We start from the raw sequence: 19279 nt of genomic DNA on the forward strand, positions 1-19279 counted from the left end.
AAGAGCCAGTGAGGAAAATGAAAGAATTTATCTTGGCCTATTGAGGACATATTTTGTCCCATTTGTGTTTCTGATTCCTGTCTGAAAGGGAAGGTATGACATTTTATTACCTAAATAAACTAAAAACTGCTTTTGAGAAGGTGGCAACGAGGGGATAGACAAATAATAAAAACAGAAGAGAGAGCACCACACAGGGTCAAACATGCTGTTTTGTCTGCATTCAAAACCAATACAATATTGTAAAGTAATTAGCCTCCAATTAAAATAAATAAATTTAAATTAAAAAAAAAAAGGGTTTTTAAGTCCCGTCATTTCAGAGCCAGGTGTGTCTCTTGAGGAAAATTCAGAGATCAATGTACCTAAAGGTGCTCTTGGGGTGCCTGCATTTTGGCTTTCCTCAGAGTCTTACTTCTTGCGAGGCAAAGCTGACGAGGTGAGCTGGCTGCAGCAAGCCCTCCTGCGGCCTCAGATTTGACTCCTGTATGGCAACCCACTCCAGTGTTCTTGCCTGGAAAATCCCAGGGATGGGGGAGCCTGGTGGGCTGCTATCTCTGGGGTTGCACAGAGTCGGACACGACTGAAGCGACTTAGCAGCAGCAGCTACACCCGAGAGCATGGTCTGGTTCAAACAGCATAGGCTCTTGGACCATTCTTGGCCTGGTTTGCCGCCTAATCTTAGGTTCGACTTCTCTGAGCTACGTTTTAAGCGCACAGAAAAGGGTAATTTAAGGCATGCACAAGGAGGTGGGGCTAAATATTCTTTAAGGTTCTGTCGCATTCTCCTTATTTTCTTACTTGTCTTATTTGCTTTTAACTTCATATTGAACTATAATATACAAAGGAGAAAGTGCACATTTCCCAGGTATACAATTAAATGAATTTTTCCCGTTTGAACAGTCGTGTGACCAGCACCCAGACAGGTGAAAAGACTGTTACCAGCACCCTTGACGATCTGCATCCTGCCCTCTCCTCTCCCCCCGTCCTCCCCGCCATAGTCATCACTGTCCTCACTTCTCACAGCGTAGATCCCATGAGCTCATTGGAAACTCTGGGAAGCAGACTCTAAGAGAGAGATGAGCCTTCAGGAGGATAGCCCTTGGAAGCAGCACTTGTGGAAGAAAGAGAAAGGCAGGGAGCAGAGTTGGGCTGGAGGAGAAGCTGAGCTGCAGTTTGGTCTTAGTGGAAGCCTGAGTTGATCCTGGGTGGGTTTCTGGAAAGGCCCTTCAAAGATGCTTTCAGTTGCACAAAAAGTAGTCACTTAAACCTCTGTGTTGACCAGTGGTTGGCTGCCCAGGGAGGGGGCCTGCCTTTGACCGATGCATCTTCTTTCTGCAGGGGCAGTTTCTGAAGAGGGCTGACAGCCTGCTGGGTGTGTGCTGGCAGCCCTCCTCAAAGTGGGGAAGCAATCCTTCTTCCCTTGGGGACCTGGGCATTGCATCACGGCGCCTAGTCCAGCCTTTCCTCGTGCTTTTATAACTGAAATCACACTGTGCATGCTCTGCCGTTTGGCTTCTTTCCCTTTGCGTATGTTGGTGAGACTCACCTTACTCTTCTGTGTAGCTGGTTGTAGTTGGTCGCTCTCTGCCCCGTGGCGTATCCTGTCGTGTCACTGCACCCAGTACTGTTGATGGGTGTCACAGTTTCCAGTTGTTTGCTATTAAGAACAGTACTGGCGTGAAGATGTTCATGCATGACTTTTCATGGGCATTTCTGTTGGTTTAATACCTAGAATTCTAGATATTCTAGGGGTGAGCCTTTGTTCAGCTTTAGTAGATGTTGCCAACCAATTTTCTAATGTGGTTGTACCATTTTAGCGATACATTCTCATCAGCAGTGTATTTCTTCAGCTAAACGTGGTTACTTGTTTCATTTGAGCCATTTTGGTCCTCTGGCTGTATGTAACCAAGTGTCCTGTATATACTTTTACTGTTTCTTAACCAACCTCTAAAATATTTTCATCGAACCCAGTTTCACTGAAGAGGAGATGGAGAAGTAAATGGGTTGTATGTATATACCATGATTGAGAATATAAGAATAGCCTGTTTTTACTGAGCGCTGCCGGCAGACAAATGTTCCAAGTGATTTACGTGTATCAGCTAACTTCATCCTTGGAACGACGCTAAGAGAGCAGGTAGATGATGGTTATTCTCAATTCAGAGATGAGGAAACTGAGGTAGAGGGGTTAACACACCTGTTCAAGATCACACAGTAGTGTCGAGATAGTCTGGTTCCAGAGCCATGGGCTCTAACTGCCACAGAATGTTTTTCTTTTATCTTATCATATAAAATTAAAATATGTGGCCACAGATTTTTGGAAAACAGACTGGAAACAAATTCTTAAAGTATCCTATAGAAGTTCCAAAACAGTGATTTAGGATGGCCTTGACTGACATTTATTAGAGGTAGAATCTTTAGTACAGGGTCTTTCAAACTTATTTTTCATTTGTCACAAACCAGAGTTGTGTGTTGTGATTATTGTTGTTTAATCTGTGCGTGCATGCTCAGTCGCTTCAATTGTGTCCGACTCTTTGACCCATGGACTGTAATCTACCAGGCTCCTTTGTCCATGGGATTTTCCAGGCAAGAATACTGGAGTGGTTGCTATGCCCTCCTCCAGGGGATCTTCCTGACTCAGGGCTCAAACCCACCTCTCTTTTGTCTCCTGCATTGACAGGCGGGTTCTTTACCGCTAGTGCTACTTGCGAAGCCCTTGTTTAATCTATATTCTTAACTCTTTTTTTTTTTTTTTTTGGACACACCGCATAACATGCTGGATCTTAGTGCCCAACCAGTGATCAAACCTGTGCCCCTTGCGTTGGAAGTGTGGAGTCTTAACCACTGGGCCACCAGGAAATTCCCTTACTCTCTGTATTCTTCTGATAGCTGCCTCGTTGTTGTTCAGTTTTGGAGTCGTGTCCAACTCTTTGCAGTTCCATGCATTGCAGCAGTCCAGGCTTCCCTGGGCTTCACTATCGCCTGGAGTTTGATCAGACTCACGTCTATTGAGTCGGTAATGCCATCCAACCATCTCGTCCCGCCTCATGGTAGTAGTCACATCTGCCTTTTTTTTTTAACTGTTGTTGTGAGAAGTAAATAGAATAAATATAAATCAGTAACACATTGCCTAGCTTGTGACAGTACATGGTAATTAATATCAACTGCCTTAAAAAACAGTAACAAACTGTGTTGCTGCAAGTTCTTAACATCCCTGGTATTCTGTCCCTGTCTCAGGGGAGCTGTGTACATCTCAAGGCTGCTCATCCATCTGTGTGAAGTTGTAGAGTTTTGATTATGGCAGAGAGCCTGGGATGACCAACTTCCTAACAGACTCCACATCAGAGCATGGATCCTCTGATTTGGAATATCCATTGGTGTTTGACAGGATAAAGCTCAAATAAAGAATATGAAGACAAATGAAAATAACCATTTCTTGAGTGCCTGTATATGTGGCTATCATATACCGAGCAGATTCTTTGTGCGTATTATATAACCTCATCCCCACAACAGCTCAGTGAGATAGCTGTTATTTCCATTTTACAGCTGAGGTTACTGAAGCTCAGAGAGACCAAGTAATGTAACTATGGTCTGTACAGGAAAACTGAAGCTGGACAGTAATTAAAGCAGTAAAAACAGATTTTTATTCGGGAACTATTGCAACATGGGGAAAAGAGACCTAAACAGAGACCTGGGCTCAGTTGAATACATCATGGTCAAGTGGAGATTTATAGCCAAGGAGCATAGTGGTGGTCAGTGGCTGGAAAATTACTAGGAGGAAACATCAGAAACAACGGGCGTGGGATGATTCTGGTTAAATGGACCTAGCAGGATCCTTGCTGAAGGCAGGACAGCCTGTTCACATACCACTTGGAGGTGGTAGGGATGAAGAATTGGATCATGTATTGAGGATGGAGGGGTTGTAGACTGACTTAGCAAGATTTTTGCCGCAGTTGGTAGTATAGGAACCTGATCAAAGTTAGGTCAAGGAGGGAATCTTGGTCATATCTTAAAACCAGCAAGATGGGCAAATGGACCTGAAACTCAAGCTTTTCTGACTCCAAAGCCTGTGTCTTCTTTTCATCAGGCTCCTTGCTGCCTGGAAGCCTGTCAGGGGCCATAGCAGTCGGTAGGAGGGCAAAGAGGTTAAAGATGCCCCGTGCCTACACAGAGCTCCCAGGCTTCCTAGAAGGGAATAAAGGCATATTCGAGCAGTTTCTGCATGTAAATCTCTGGAGTATCAGTTACATGCTAAGAGCTGTGGCTCTTGTCAGAAAGCACTGCATCTGGTACCCAAGCAAAGGCAATTTTTAACTTCTGAACTTTTACAGAACAAACTTAAGAAATTCTGACAAACACCTCCATATTTTATTTTTTTAATTTTATTTTTAAACTTTACATAATTGTATTAGTTTTGCCAAATATCAAAATGAACTATTAAATATTTTAATGTTTATGACCTGGCAGGATTTAAACTGTTATATTGAGTGGCTTTTGAAAACTATCCATTTCTTTTTCTCAAGTGCCTCACTTGTGTGCTTGACTTATTAGGCTTATTCACAGCCTCAAATGAATTTTTTTATAGTTAAAAAAACACACACAACACTCATTTTTGTAGCTTTTCCAGTGACATCAGGACAAAGTTTGCCAGTAATGCTCATTTGCCAACTAATAATAATAAAATAAAAACAATGACTCTTCCTTTAATCATTTTCTGTAGGTCATTTAGAAGGCATTGGTACCAGATTTGTTTCTCCAGCACAAATGCTTCTCAGAATGATGAGCAGCTGTTAGCCTATTTGGTTATCAACAGGATGTCCCTGATTTTCCAGTCTGTAAAAGATTTGATGGCTTGATAACTAAATTCCATTTTAGGAATTGGGTAGGTGGGGGCAGGGCAGCATGTGGTGGGAGAGCTACTTCTCTAATGTTAAAAAATTGTCCCATCTCACTAAATGCTGTAATCCATTTATATAAAGGACAAATAATGCTTTTTAAGATGTGTTACATGAACGTGCTGAAAGTAAGATATATCTTGGAATGTAGACATGTGCAGTAAGTTTTCTCTTGGTCTTTAAGGCATTTGAATGAAAATTACCGGTTGAATTCTGGAGAAAATGTATCATCATAAGCTGCCATGAAAGTTATTGGTGCAGTTAGTAAATGACTCCTCAGTAGCAACTGATTGTATTTAATTGAGCAAATGCCCTTAATCAGGGACAGTAGGAACATTCTTCCACGTGATGCAGTATATTTGTTTAATTAGTCCATGCTTTACACCGCTATCTGGAGCAGTAAATAGGAAGTCTGGTAAGGTTTAAACCCTGTTCCTCCCCATAAACACTTCCAAGCCTTTAAAAACTAAAGGGACAGCTCTTAGGATCTGAGCCTGATTATAGGAGCCATAAACCCCTGAGTTTTAATTATAACCTTTGACTCTCTTTGAGCTCTTTGATCATTTTGTCTTCTGGTCATTTATTTTATTAATGTTTCTGGAATAGTGCAACACAAATTCACAATATCTTATCTGAAGTACTTGGGGTCATGTATTACTTAATCCTGCTTATGGGCCTGGGGCATAAAACACATTTAGTATTTGTTAACAAAATGAATGCTTTTTCACATTAATTGGGATCAGCAAAGGCCACAGATAAACTTTGTCAGTTTTGATCAAGTTTTGCTAATGTTAGTTTTAAAAAATGGTTTTTGGATTTCAGATAGTTACCATAAGATTATTGAACACATCCATTTGGTAGTATGTACATGTATCACATCATCATGTTGAAAACTTTAAACTTACATAATGTTGTATGTCAGTTACATCTTGTTAAAGCTGGAAAAAAATGAAGTTCAGAATTTTGGATAGGGAATTGTGGATCTTTATCACAAAAACATTTAAAGTCTGTTGATTTATTTTAAAAATAACTTTGGGCTTCCCTGGTGGCGCAGTGGTAAAGAATCCACCTGCCAGTGCAGGAGTCATGGGTTGCATCCCTGGAGAAGGAAATGGCAACCCACTCCAGTATTCTTGCCTAGGAAATCCCATGGACAGGGCAGTCCATGAGATTGCTAAGAGACAGGCATGACTGAGTGACTGAGCAGCAGCATCATCTTTATTTTATACCCTTTTAGCTTATATGTATCTTGAAAAGTGAAATCACTAATTTAATACAGAGACATTAGATTTTATAGGTGTTTCAGATGCTTTTCACAGGGAAGGAGGAATATACCCTGTTTTCCTCCTGACTTTTCCATAGACTTCCAGCTCAGAATCTGTTCTTGTCTGTTTCTTACTCTGGCAGCATCAAGATCAAATATTGTCTTTTAGTTTGGCCTTTCACTTTTCCCTGCAGTTGTAATCTATGCTGTTTCTTCCCTAAATGTAGCTTGTATTTTCTCTCCTGCTCTGAGTCCTATCTTGTAGGGCATGACACAGTTAAGTAGCTCCATGTGAATAGGTATGCATGGACTTTGGCATTGGAGAGACCCAATGTCAAATACTCCTTCTCTTAGTTATTCATTTTGCAACTTTGAGTGTATTATTGAAAGTTTTCTTATTTGTAAAACAGAAATATTGACTATCTTATTGATTTCCTCTAAACATTAAATAGGCGAAGGCAATGGCACCCCACTCCAGTACTGTTGCCCGGAAAATCCCATGGATGGAGGAGCCTGGTAGGCTGCAGTCCATGGGGTCGCTAAGAGTCGGACACTACTGAGTGACTTCACTTTCACTTTCCACTTCCATGTTAGAGAAGGAAATGGCAACCCACTCCAGTGTTCTTGCCTGGAGAATCCCATGGACGGAGAAGCCTGGTAGGCTGTAATCCATGGGGTCGCACACAGTCGGACACGACTGAAGCGACTTAGTAGTAGTAAACATTAAATAAAATATTCATAAAACATTAAATGAAATATTCATAAAACACTTTGTTTTCATGTTAGGAAGAACTTAATAACTAGCGCCTGTTTTTTTCTTCACTCGCCCCTGTGAAGGATCTCATGAAATGTTTTCCAATGACATCATGGTTGCCTTCCTGTGGTTCCTTAAAATAATAATCATTGAGGAGGTGGACAGACAGAAAAGATTCAAAGACTTTTGGCATTTACGAAAAACAAATTTTGGGGGTCCCTGGGCTTGGGAGGCTGAAGGGGGAGGAGGACTGTGGATTTTCTCTCTCCCCCATGACCCTCTTTACACCTGCCAGTGGCCTGGGCTCAACCAGGGCAAAGTAATTTACAAGAATAAAACAGTTTGGTTGCTGATGGTTCTGAACAAATCCTTCTGTTACATTTGAGTTATGTTATTTTGAACCCTGAGACATCTGAGGTTTATCCTTGAAGATAAAGGAAATCTTTGGGAAAGTCTGTATTTTACGAATCAGGCCTCAATTCTTAATGCTCAGAATGAAGGGTTTGGATTCCATAATCTAAACACTACTTTTCAACTCTTAAAATTGTGTGATGGGCATAATTATAAGGTGTGTCTAATTCTCTTCTACAAGCTGGAGAATGGCATGTGTAAGTAGATCTCATAATTTTCGCATTGCAAATCAGAACTACGACTCATGATGACTAAATATTATTCCATGTCTGTGCAGAGCTATGGGAATTGGTAGAAGTGCTTAGAACGCTTAGTTATGCAGAGATTGGAAATGATAAGAACCTAGGATCTACATGATGGCAAGGATAAACCTTGTCTTTCATTTGCCTCTCTAGATTTTCCTAGTCAACTTGAAGAGATTAAAATCGTTCTTGCCATTGAGAGATCAAGAGGCGGACCATTAAGATTTGGGAATTTCAAGAAAATAGGTTAATACTAAAGTGTTGTGATAATGTATAACCAAGATGTGCAGGAATTTTAACATGAAATTCAAGAGATGAATGAAAATATGGATGTTTTTACCCAACAAAAATAGTTAATTGGTTTGACTTTAAAGAATTTTTGTAGCATTAAGACAAATACCTTTTTGACAATTTGGAAAAAGAAAATTTGCATTACAAAAATAGCTATGTCTGAAGTTCTTTCACAAACCAGTTGAACATATGAATTTGGCTTTATGATGTGGTTACTTTAATAGACTTCATTACAGTTAAAGAAAATCTTGATGTGAAATGTATAAAGAAATCGGTGATTTAAGTAGGGATTTAAATAAATGTTCTGTTTGTTATCTTCAGTATTTTTAATTAAACAAAATTGAAAATATTATATGCTTAATCTGCCAGGTTTCTAGGACAGTGGAATTTCTCCACCGTGGGGTAAGAAGAAGAAGGTATAGGACTAGTGGTCTTATATGTTATGTGGTATAGTCCAGATTTATAATTTTATGATGTAATATAATTTTAAATTTGAAAAATAAATTTTTTTTTTCCTCTCAGAAGCCACTGAAAATTAAATTTAGCAAAATCTTTGGTAGGTTTAAAAGTGGAGGATACAGTATAGTACAGTTCAGTCGCTCAGTTGGGTTGGATTCTTTGCAACCCCATGGACCACAACACTCCAGGCCTCCGTGTCCATCACCAACTCCCAGAGTTCACTCAGACTCACGTCCATCGAGTCACTGATGCCATCGAGCCATCTCATCCTCTATCGTCCCCTTCTCCTCCTTCCTTCAATCTTTCCCAGCATCAGGGTCTTTTCAAATGAGTCAGTTCTTCACATCAGGTGGCCAAAGTATTGCAGTTTCAGCTTCAGCATCAGTCCCTCCAATGAATATTCAAGACTGATTTCCTTTAGGATGGACTGGTTGGATCTCCCTGCAGTCCAAGGGACTCTCAAGAGTCTTCTCCAACACCGCAGTTCAAAAACATCAATTCTTCAGCACTCAGCTTTCTTTATAGTCCAACTCTCACATCCATACATGACTACTGGAAAAACCATAGCCTTGACTAGGCAGACCTTTGTTGGCAAAGTAATGTCTCTGCTTTTTAATATGCTGACTTGGTTGGTCATAACTTTCCTTCCAAGGAGTAAGCGTCTTTTAATTTCATGGCTGCAGTCACCATCTGCAGTGATTTTGGAGTCCCCTAAAATAAAGTCTGTCACTGTTTCCACTGTTTCCACTTCCATGAAGTGATGGGACCAGATGCCATGATCTTCGTTTTCTGAATGATGAGCTTTAAGCCAACTTATTCACTCTCCTCTTTCACTTTCATCAAGAGGCTCTTTAGTTCTTCTTCGTTTTCTACCATAAGGGTGGTGTCATCTGCATATCTGAGATTATTGATATTTCTCCCATCAATCTTGATTCCAGCTTGTGCTTCCTCCAGCCCAGGGTTTCTCATGATGTATTCTGCATATAACTTAAATAAGTAGAGTGACAATTTATAGCCTTGATGTACTCCTTTCCCTATTTGGAACCAGTCTGTTGTTCCATGTCCAGTTCTAACTGTTGCTTCCTGACCTGCATACAGATTTCTCAAGACACAGGTCAGGTGGTCTGGTATTCCCATCTCTTTCAGAATTTTCCATGGGTTGTTGTGATCCACATAGTCAAAGGCTTTGGAATAGTCAATAAAGCAGAAATAGATGTTTTTCTGGAACTCTCTTGCTTTTATGGTGATCCAACGGATGTTGGCAATTTGATCTCTGGTTCCTCTGCCTTTTCTAAAACCAGCTTGAACATCTGGAAGTTCATGGTTCACGTATTGCTGAAGCCTGGCTTGGAGAATTTTGAGCATTACTTTACTATCGTGTGAGATGAGTGCAATTGTGCAGTAGTTTGAGCATTCTTTGGCATTGTCTTTCTTTGGGATTGGAATGAAAACTGACCTTTTCCAGTCCTGTGGCCACTGCTGAGTTTTCCAAATTTGCTAGCATATGGAGTGCAGCACTTTCACAGCATCATCTTTCAGGATTTGAAATAGCTCAACTGGAATTCCATCACCTCCATTAGCTTTGTTGGTCGTGATGGTTCCTAAGGCCCACTTGACTTCACATTCCAGGATGTCTGGCTCTAGGTGAGTGATCACACCATTGTAGTTATCTGGGTCATGAAGATCTTTTTTTGTATAGTTATTCTGTGTATTCTTGCCACCTCTTCTTACTATCTTCTGCTTCTGTTAGGTCCATACCATTTCTGTCCTTTATTGAGCCCATCTTTGCATGAAATGTTCCCTTGGTATCTCTGATTTTCTTGAAGAGATCTCTAGTCTTTCCCATTCTATTTTCTCCTCTATTTCTTTGCACTGATCACTGAGGAAGGCTTTCTTATCTCTCCTTGTTATTCTTTGGAACTCTTCATTCAAATGGGTATATCTTTCTTTTTCTCCTTTGCTTTTCGCTTCTCTTCTTTTCACAGCTATTTGTAAGGCCTCCTCAGACAGCCATTTTGCTTTTTTTTGCATTTCTTTTTCTTGGGGATGGTCTTGATCCCTCTCTCCTGTACAATGTCATGAACCTCCATCCGTAGTTCTTCAGGCACTCTATCAGATCTAATCCCTTGAATCTATTTCTCTCTTCCACTGTATAATTGTAAAGGATTTGATTTAGGCCATACCTCAGTGGTCGAGTGGTTTTCCCTACTTTCTTCAATTTCAGTCTGAATTTGGCATTAAGGAGTTCATGATCTGAGCCACAGTCTGTTCCAGGTCTTATTTTTGCTGACTGTATAGAGCTTCTCCATCTTTGGCTACAAGAATATAATCAATCTGATTTTGGTAGATGATAGGTAACTATTTTCTAATGGAGTCAGGGAGCAAATGAGACTTTTTTGTTTATAAAAAGGGGCATGGATTAAACATCATATTGCAATGATTCAAGAACTATTCTAATTCTAAAGTGTTTACATTGTAAATATTCTGTGTATGGAGATAAGTAATTTTGGTTCCTTTATGTCCCTGATTTTTGATTTGTTAGTTGCACAATATCTTAATCTGTGATGGATGGCAGGGAGAACCATAACAGGATTTGCATAGATCAATATTATTTGAGAACTGATTATAATTTGAATTGTGAATACTCCCCTTTTAGCACTATTGGGTAGCAAAACTTAATTCTTACTTGTATCGCTTACATTGTTGAAGTAAGTTATGTAGAGTCAAAAAAACATTAGCTGCAAAAATGTACTTGGGGAGGAAATTCTGAAACCAATACCGATTTTTTTCAATGACAGTTGCTGGCTGTGAGTTGTTATTATTCTCCCATCCTTTTGATTTGATTTGATTTACAATGTTGTGTTAGTTTCAGATTCTCTTCCATTATAGGTTTATTACCAGATAATGAATATAGTAACAATACAGAATATACTGCTATACAGAAAATTCTTATTTATTTTATATATAGTCATGTCTGTCTGTTAATCCCATAGTCCTAATTTATTCCCCTCTCCCCTTTCCCCTTTGGTAACTATAACTTTGTTTTCTATGTCTGTGAGTCTGTTTCTATTTTGTAAGTAAGTTCATTTGTACCAATATTTTAAGATTCCACAATCAGATCAGATCAGTCGCTCAGTCGTGTCTGACTCTTTGCCACCCCATGAATCGCAGCACGCCAGGCCTCCCTGTCCATCACCAACTCCCGGAGTTCATTCAGACTCACGTCCATCGAGTCACTGATGCCATCCAGCCATCTCATCCTCTGTCGTCCCCTTCTCCTCCTGCCCCCAATCCCTCCCAGCATCAGAGTCTTTTCCAATGAGTCAACTCTTTGCATGAGGTGGCCAAAGTACTGGAGTTTCAGCTTTAGCATCATTCCTTCCAAAGAAATCCCAGGGCTGATCTCCTTCAGAAGGGACTGGTTGGATCTCCTTGCAGTCCAAGGGACTCTCAAGAGTCTTCTCCAACACCACAGTTCAAAAGCATCAATTCTTCAGCGCTCAGCCTTCTTCACAGTCCAACTCTTACATCCATACATGACCACAGGAAAAACCATAGCCTTGACTAGACAAACCTTTGTTGGCAAAGTAATGAATTTGAATATGCTATCTAGGTTGGTCATATCTTTCTTTCCAAGGAGTAAGCGTCTTTTAATTTCATGGCTGCAGTCACCATCTGCAGTGATTTTGGAGCCCAGAAAAATAAAGTCTGACACTGTTCCCACTGTTTTCCCATCTATTTCCCATGAAGTGATGGGACCAGATGCCATGATCTTAGTTTTCCGAATGTTGAGCTTTAAGCCAAATTTTTCACTCTCTTTTTTCACTTTCATCAAGAGGCTTTTGAGTTCCTCTTCACTTTCTGCCATAAGGGTGGTGTCATCTGCATATCTGAGGTTATTGATATTTCTCCCGGCAATCTTGATTCCAGCTTGTGTTTCTTCCAGTCCAGCATTTCTCATGATATACTCTGCATATAAGTTAAATAAACAGGGTGACAATATACAGCCTTGACGAACTCCTTTTCCTATTTGGAACCAGTCTGTTGTTCCATGTCCAGTTCTAACTGTTGCTTCCTGACCTGCATACAGGTTTCTCAAGAGGCAGGTCATGTGTTCTTGTATTCCCATCTCTTTCAGAATTTTCCACAGTTTATTGTGATCCACACAGTCAAAGGCTTTGGCATAGTCAATAAAGCAGAAACAGATGCTTTTCTGGAACTCTCATGCTTTTTCCATGATCCAGTAGATGTTGGCAATTTGATCTCTGGTTCCTCTGCCTTTTCTAAAACCAGCTTGAACATCAGGAAGTTACTGGAGATCAGTGGAGAAATAACTCCAGAAAGAATGAAGGGATGCAGCCAAAGATTCCACAATAGGTGATATCTTTTAAATGTCTTTCTCTGATTTACTTCAGTTAGTATGATAATCTCTGGATACATTCATGTTGTTGTAAATGTCAGGATTTCTTTCTTTCTTGTGGCTGAGTAGTATTCCATTGCATAAATATACCTGTTGAGCTAAGAAGGCAGAGATTGGGTTTCAGGGCTGCTGAAGCAACGAGACTTGCGGCACAGAACTAAGGCAAGGCTTCCCTGGTGGCTCAGTTAGTAACAAATCTGCCTGCATGCGGGAGACCTGGGTTCAATCTCTGGGTCAGGAAGATCCCCGGGGAAGGAAATGGCTGCCCATTCCAGTATTTTTTCCTGGAGAATTCCATGGGGATTCCACAGAGGAGCCTGGTGGGCTACAGTCCATGGGGTCACAAAGGGTTGGACACAACTGAGTGACTAATGCTTTCACTTTCAGGGCAAGAGAAGATGTGAGGGTGTTCCCCAGGGTTCCTTGGGCTGCATTTGTGCAGGGCAAGCCTGGTAGAGAGTAGCTACAATAAGTTTGAGAGTGGATGGAAGGTACTAGAGGTTATTCATTGTTGAAAGATGACATTGCAGCCTAGCTAAAGTGGAGAAATCTTGTTAACATCTTAGGTATGCAACTAAGACACCAGAAACACATGCTTTTGGAAAATAGGCCACACTGTCCAGAAAGCGTGTTATCAATCTGTTTACAGTCAGGAAGTGGGGAATCACACAGAATTGGACAGGGGAAGTTTAAAGATGTGCTAAACTTTAATAGCTGCTGCTGCTAAGTCATTTCAGTCGTGTCTGACTCTGTGCGACCCCGTAGACGGCAGTCCACCAGGTTCCGCCGTCCCTGGGATTCTCCAGTCAAGAACACTGGAGTGGGGTGCCGTTGCCTTCTCCGAACTTTAATAGAGAAGTAACTAAAAAATGCAGAGTGAACTCTAAAGGGTACCCTAGGACTGAGGGAGATTACCAAAGGAAGGGTAGAATTGGAAAAGGGATCCTCTCCCCAAGGTTGTGCTTCAGATCTCATTGGAAAAGGTATGGTTTCTTCCCACTGGATGGTGAAGTTGAGTGGACTCTTCTGGACTACACTGGTTCACAGATGCCAGATAACAGGAAACAACCCTCTTTCTGGTTCACAGGCTGCTGCTGCTGCTGCTAAGTCGCTTCAGTCGTGTCCGACTCTGTGCGACTCCATAGACGGCAGCCCACCAGGCTCCACCGTCCCTGGGATTCTCCAGGCAAGAACACTGGAGTGGGTTGCCATTTCCTTCTCCATTGCAGGGAAGTGAAAAGTGAAAGTGAAGTCGCTCAGTCGTGTCCGACTCTTAGCGACCCCATGGACTGCAGCCTACCAGGCTCCTCCATCCATGGGACTTTCCAGGCAAGAGTACTGGAGTGGGGTGCCATTGCCTTCTCCAGGTTCACAGGCTAGCTGAGGCTAAAGACTGGTGAACTCAGTGGGGGTCAGGGCATTCATTGGGAGCTGGCTTGCTGCCAGATTGGTGCATACTGTGAGATACCCATGTAGCAATTAATGCAGGAAGCAACTCTCTGAGGCACAGTTGAGCATAGCGGGATACGTGAGTAAGCAGAGGGAGTCAGGAAGCTGCTAGTGGGAGGCTTGGAGTGCACTGGGTGTTTGCATTAGGAGGACTGTAGCGAGGTGATCACTGGACTCAGGCTAGGGCTTTGAGGTTGTTGAAGGAGTGTGCACTTTGGGTTTGCTGCTGGACCCCTGTGCCACCAAATGGCCCCATATTCAGGTACCGCTACACATCCTTCCTCCTGCAGTGTCCCTCTAATGCCCTCTGCTGATTTAACATTGTGCTCACTGTGAAGGAGAAATGCTTAGTTTTCAGTCCATTTTCTCAGCAAATACTAAGGGTGAATTTGGAGTTGAAAGGCAGTAGGTTGGTAATTGGTCCAAAAAACTGGACTGAACCTGCCCAATAGAGCTTAAAATTGAGCCTCAAAAAGATAAGAAGACGTGCCAGTAAATTACCTGCCTGCTGGAATCAGGCTCTTAACATTCTAAACGAAAACGGCATTATTCAGGCTCCTTAAAACAAATCATTCACAAGTCCAGCATACAGCAACAAATTATTGGAAATAAGCAGGGAACTGTGATTTATAATCCAGAATAAAAACTTTCACTAGAAGCGTACCTTTAGATGATGCTGATGTTGGAATTAGCAAATTAAGAACATTGAGGCTTCTTAAACAAAAATATTGTCTTTGGATGGGGAATCTCAGAAAAGTGGAAGCTGAAAAAAATCAAGTGGAAAACCAAGGGCTAAAAAAGTATAGTATCTGAAACAGAAATGTTTATTGGATAAACTTAAAAGCTGACTAGAGTTGGCAGAAGAAAAAGGTCAGTGAGTTTTTTAAAACTCAGTAGGAATTTTTTGAAAACGGAAAAGAAGTGGGAGAAAACAAGCAGAGCCTCAGTAACTTGTGGACAATCTCAAGCCATCTAACATATGTATGAATGAAGTTCTGAAAGAGAGAGAGAATGTGGCACAAAAACTTTTTGGAAAAAAAAAAAAATGGTTGAAAGTTTTCTTCAATTGGTGGAAAACATCAGCCTACAAATTCAAGAAGCCCAGTAAATATAAGAAGGGATAAACCCAGAGAAAACCACAGTTAGGTACATAGTAGCCAACCTGCTGAAAATTTATGATAGAGAGGAACCTTAAAAGCAGAGAGATGGGGAGAGGAAGAGGGAACAGTAGGGGAGTAATAAGAGTGATGGCTGGCTTCTCAAGTGCATTATGAGCTAGAAGCAATGGAGTAGCATTTTCAAGAGAGAAAAAAAGTAGAAACATATCTATTAATCTAGAATTCTATAGTCAAGCAAAAATAAAGGTGAAGGGAAGACATTTCAGGTAAGTGAAAGTTGAGAGTTTTATTAATGAGGAAAAAAAGTTTTTCAGGAGTTCTCTAGACAACTTCCCAAGAGATTGTTATTTGCGCAGGGGCCCATGCTGTACTGCTGGGAAAGCAAGGACGTAGCATTTTCATCCTTTAGGGGGAGGTTTCTGTCACCAAGGAATAGGGAGATCAGGACAAAGAGAAATCAGCTGTTGTGGAGGCAACGAGCAGTGTTTGCCACATGTGAATTAAATTACTCTTATAATCAGAAAAAAATGACAAAGCTGTTTGTTCTTTGCTACACAGATGAAAGTAAAGTAGAAAATAAGTCATTGGTTGTTAGGTTGGCCATTTACAGATACTTAGAGGGGTTCATAGAAAACTTTTAGGCATCATCATGTAGTCCTTCAGTATGGATTCAGTTTCCTGATAATTATGCTAGCCAATGGCATAAAAAGATAAGGAATACATCCTGACCTCAGTCTGCCGGATATACAGTTCTTTCTGGGTTTTAACAACCATCTTCTGGGCAGCGTGTCATCTTCTTCAGAGAGGAAAGGAGTTTTCTTCAGAAATTCTGGTCAGGAAGCAATTAATTCAACTGTGTTGGTCAGGAAATACTTCACAGAGTAATAGTAATAGCGGCAGTAATAACAGCTTTCCTTTATTGAAGGCCAGGTGGTATCCTGAGTACTTTCAAAACTTCCAACAATCTTATGCATTACGTGTTATCATTCTCATTTTTATAAATTAGGAAACTGAGGCTTGTATAAGGAAATTGCTTAAGATCCTTCCATCAGTGAGGGGCAAAGCTAGGATTCAAATCTAGGACAGCCTGACTTGAAAGCCTATGTTCTTAACCAGATACCAGTGGCCATGGCTGACTTGCATTCACTTCATTAAAACATATTACCTGTTCAGTAGGTTATAAGGAGAAGGCAGTGGCACCCCACTCCAGTACTCTTGCCTGGAGAATCCCATGGACGGAGGAGCCTGGTGGGCTGCAGTCCATGGGGTCGCGAAGAGTCGGACACAACTGAGCGACTTCAGTTTCACTTTTCATTTTCCTGCATTGGAGAAGGAAATGGCAACCCACTCCAGTGTTCTTGCCTGGAGAGTCCCAGGGACGGCGGAGCCTGGTGGGCTGCCGTCTATGGGGTCGCGCAGAGTCGGACACGACTGAAGCGACTTAGCAGCAGCAGCAGTAGCAGTAGGTTATAAGTTGACTCACACTAGGCTTTCTTGGAAGAATGACATTTGATTTGCTTACTCATGGCTGTTAAAAATCATAAAGTTTTCTCATAAGGGAACCATTCATTAAAATATACATTGAAACCATTTAGGTCACCTGCAGGGGAAAGTTGACTCCATGTTTGTTGTGTTTACATTTAATTTACTCACATACCTTCTAAAAGAAGTCAGAGAAGCAATTACATTTTCTGACAGTTTTACAAGGCAGAGTTATAACTGGCCCATGTCACCAATATGCTTTTGAAATATATTCCTGGCTTATTGACCAGTTGGCACTTGAATGATTTAAGCATCCAGACGTAAATATATAATGAGCAAAGTAAGTTCACCTAAGTTCAGAAAACTTAGACTGCCCTTTTAATTTAACTCTGTAAGCAGTAACTATTTTTCATGAGGCAGAAAAGATTTTACATTTAAGTGGAGTTGCAGAGTACTTAATTGATAATTTGATGCTGACTGACCCCTTGATACAAATTGAGTCTGAACAAGTGGAATTCTTCTGTTTGTCTGCTGCGAAGGGGCAGAGGGAAATGAGCAGATATTTCATGAAGAGCTGAATCTGGGGTGGATGGAGGAAGAGGTGGTGTATGTGGAGAACAAAGGTCGTCTAGCTTCATGCTTTGCCATCTGGTGCACACAGAACTTCTGCAGCTCACTGCAAGCAGAAGTAATACTGTAGTGGAAAAAGAGGTAGTTATAAGGGTCCTTTCTCTTTAGCTGGCTTATGAGGAAAGCAAACTAGGCTAGTGCTCAGGAGGCTTTGTAATGATCCACGTCTGGAAGTGGCACGCATCACTTTGGCTTTCATTTCTTTGGTCAGAACTCAGTGGTGGAGAGACTGAGAATTGTATTAAACTGTGTGTTTAGGAAGAAAGATAGTACAAGGTATATAGAAACAGGTCTATGGAAAACTAAGCAAGCAGAAAACAAATTAAGGCAATTATTAACTCTAGGAAAAACAGTTGTACAAGGAGAGGAGTAAAATAAAGATGATAACAGCCAAGATTTTATTTTATTGTGTACTTACTCTGTGCCAGGTACTATTCTAAGTCCTCAGTTTTTTCATATGGTAATTTTATTAAAAATTATATCCAGTAAATACAATTGTAATCCCCATTTTACAGATAAATGGTTATTTCACCAAAGTATTGATACCACAGTATTTATTGAATAAATGGGATAGGGAATGAAGACAGTGGAGTAAGAGCCAAATATCTTCTTTTATAGCAGGAAATAATAATGTGGAAATTAGCCTATATTATAATTTTGAACATGATCAATTTGAACTGTGCAGGTCCACTTATATGCAGGTTTTTATCCAGTAAGTATGTGCAGTACTGCATGATTTGTGGTTGATTGAATCCATGGATGCAGAACCTTGAATACGATGGGCTGACTATGGGACTTGAGCATCCACAGATATGGAGGGATGACTGTATATAATATCTAAAATTAACAGTCAAGTTACAACTGTATACACATACTGTTTAGAAATATAGAGGTAAATATCAGTAGAAACAACTAGAAAAGTTGAAAATCCTCAGGGTGACCTATTCAAATATAGGGTATATGGGGTTGCCTTCATACTCCTGGACTTTGTGAATGGTGTTGATATAAAAATAAAGTACTTGGTAGAAGAGATGCTATCAAGAGAGATAAAATGAAATGATATGCAGTGGCCATCATTTATGCCTCTGTTCACATAGAACTGAGATGGTTTTGTAAATCACTAAATAATGGAGCCGTACACTGACAGGGAACGAAGACCAAGTGTGTGGACCTGGGTTTGTCCTGCGCTCTGTTGGCCGAGTCACTTAACCTTTGAGGATTCACTTCCTTCCTGTTTTAATGAGAATGTTGCTCTCTTCCAGTTACTTTAACTTCTACATTTCTGTAGTTCTAGGTGTTAGACCAAGTAATTTTTGTTTTTACACAGTGAGTCAATGTGACGGTATAGGCTACAGGGCTACCTTTGAAAGCAGCTGGCTGTTAAGTCACAGCCAACACCTTGTCTTATGCTTCCCAGATCCATATACATATATACTTGTAGATTTTTTTGGAAGGGGAGGGGTTGCCCATTTTTTTTTTCTGGCTTCCCAAGAGGATGATTTTAATTCGTTGAGATTTCCTACTGATAGATACTGATTATATAAGAAGTATATACATTTATTATCCACTTACTACTTCTAAGTGCTGGTCATGAAATCGTGGTTGTTTAATGTGACCATTTCTATTCTAGGTCCAGTGGCATTGCAGAGCACGGATGGTTGCGGGAGCCAACTTCTACATTGTTGGACGAGACCCTGCTGGCATGCCCCATCCAGAAACAGGGAAGGATCTTTATGAGCCGACTCATGGCGCCAAAGTGCTGACCATGGCCCCGGGCCTGATCACCTTGGAGATCGTTCCCTTTCGAGTTGCCGCTTATAACAAGAAAAAGAAGCGGATGGACTACTATGACTCTGAGCAGTAAGTTTTA

General features: G+C 40.9%; 1 protein-coding gene across 2 annotated transcripts in view; it reads left to right on the forward strand.

Annotated features, from left to right (window-relative positions):
- PAPSS1 (3'-phosphoadenosine 5'-phosphosulfate synthase 1) overlaps positions 1-19279 on the forward strand; it is a 115095-nt gene that overhangs the window by 77254 nt on the left and 18562 nt on the right. For both annotated transcript variants that reach the window (XM_006061881.4, XM_006061882.4), the window contains exon 11: positions 19040-19269. In XM_006061881.4, coding sequence (XP_006061943.1) covers positions 19040-19269 — 230 coding nt within the window. The remainder of the gene's footprint in view (positions 1-19039; positions 19270-19279) is intronic.

Source organism: Bubalus bubalis, chromosome 7 (assembly GCF_019923935.1).
Source record: "Bubalus bubalis isolate 160015118507 breed Murrah chromosome 7, NDDB_SH_1, whole genome shotgun sequence".
In the NCBI taxonomy this organism is placed as follows: domain Eukaryota; kingdom Metazoa; phylum Chordata; class Mammalia; order Artiodactyla; family Bovidae; genus Bubalus; species Bubalus bubalis.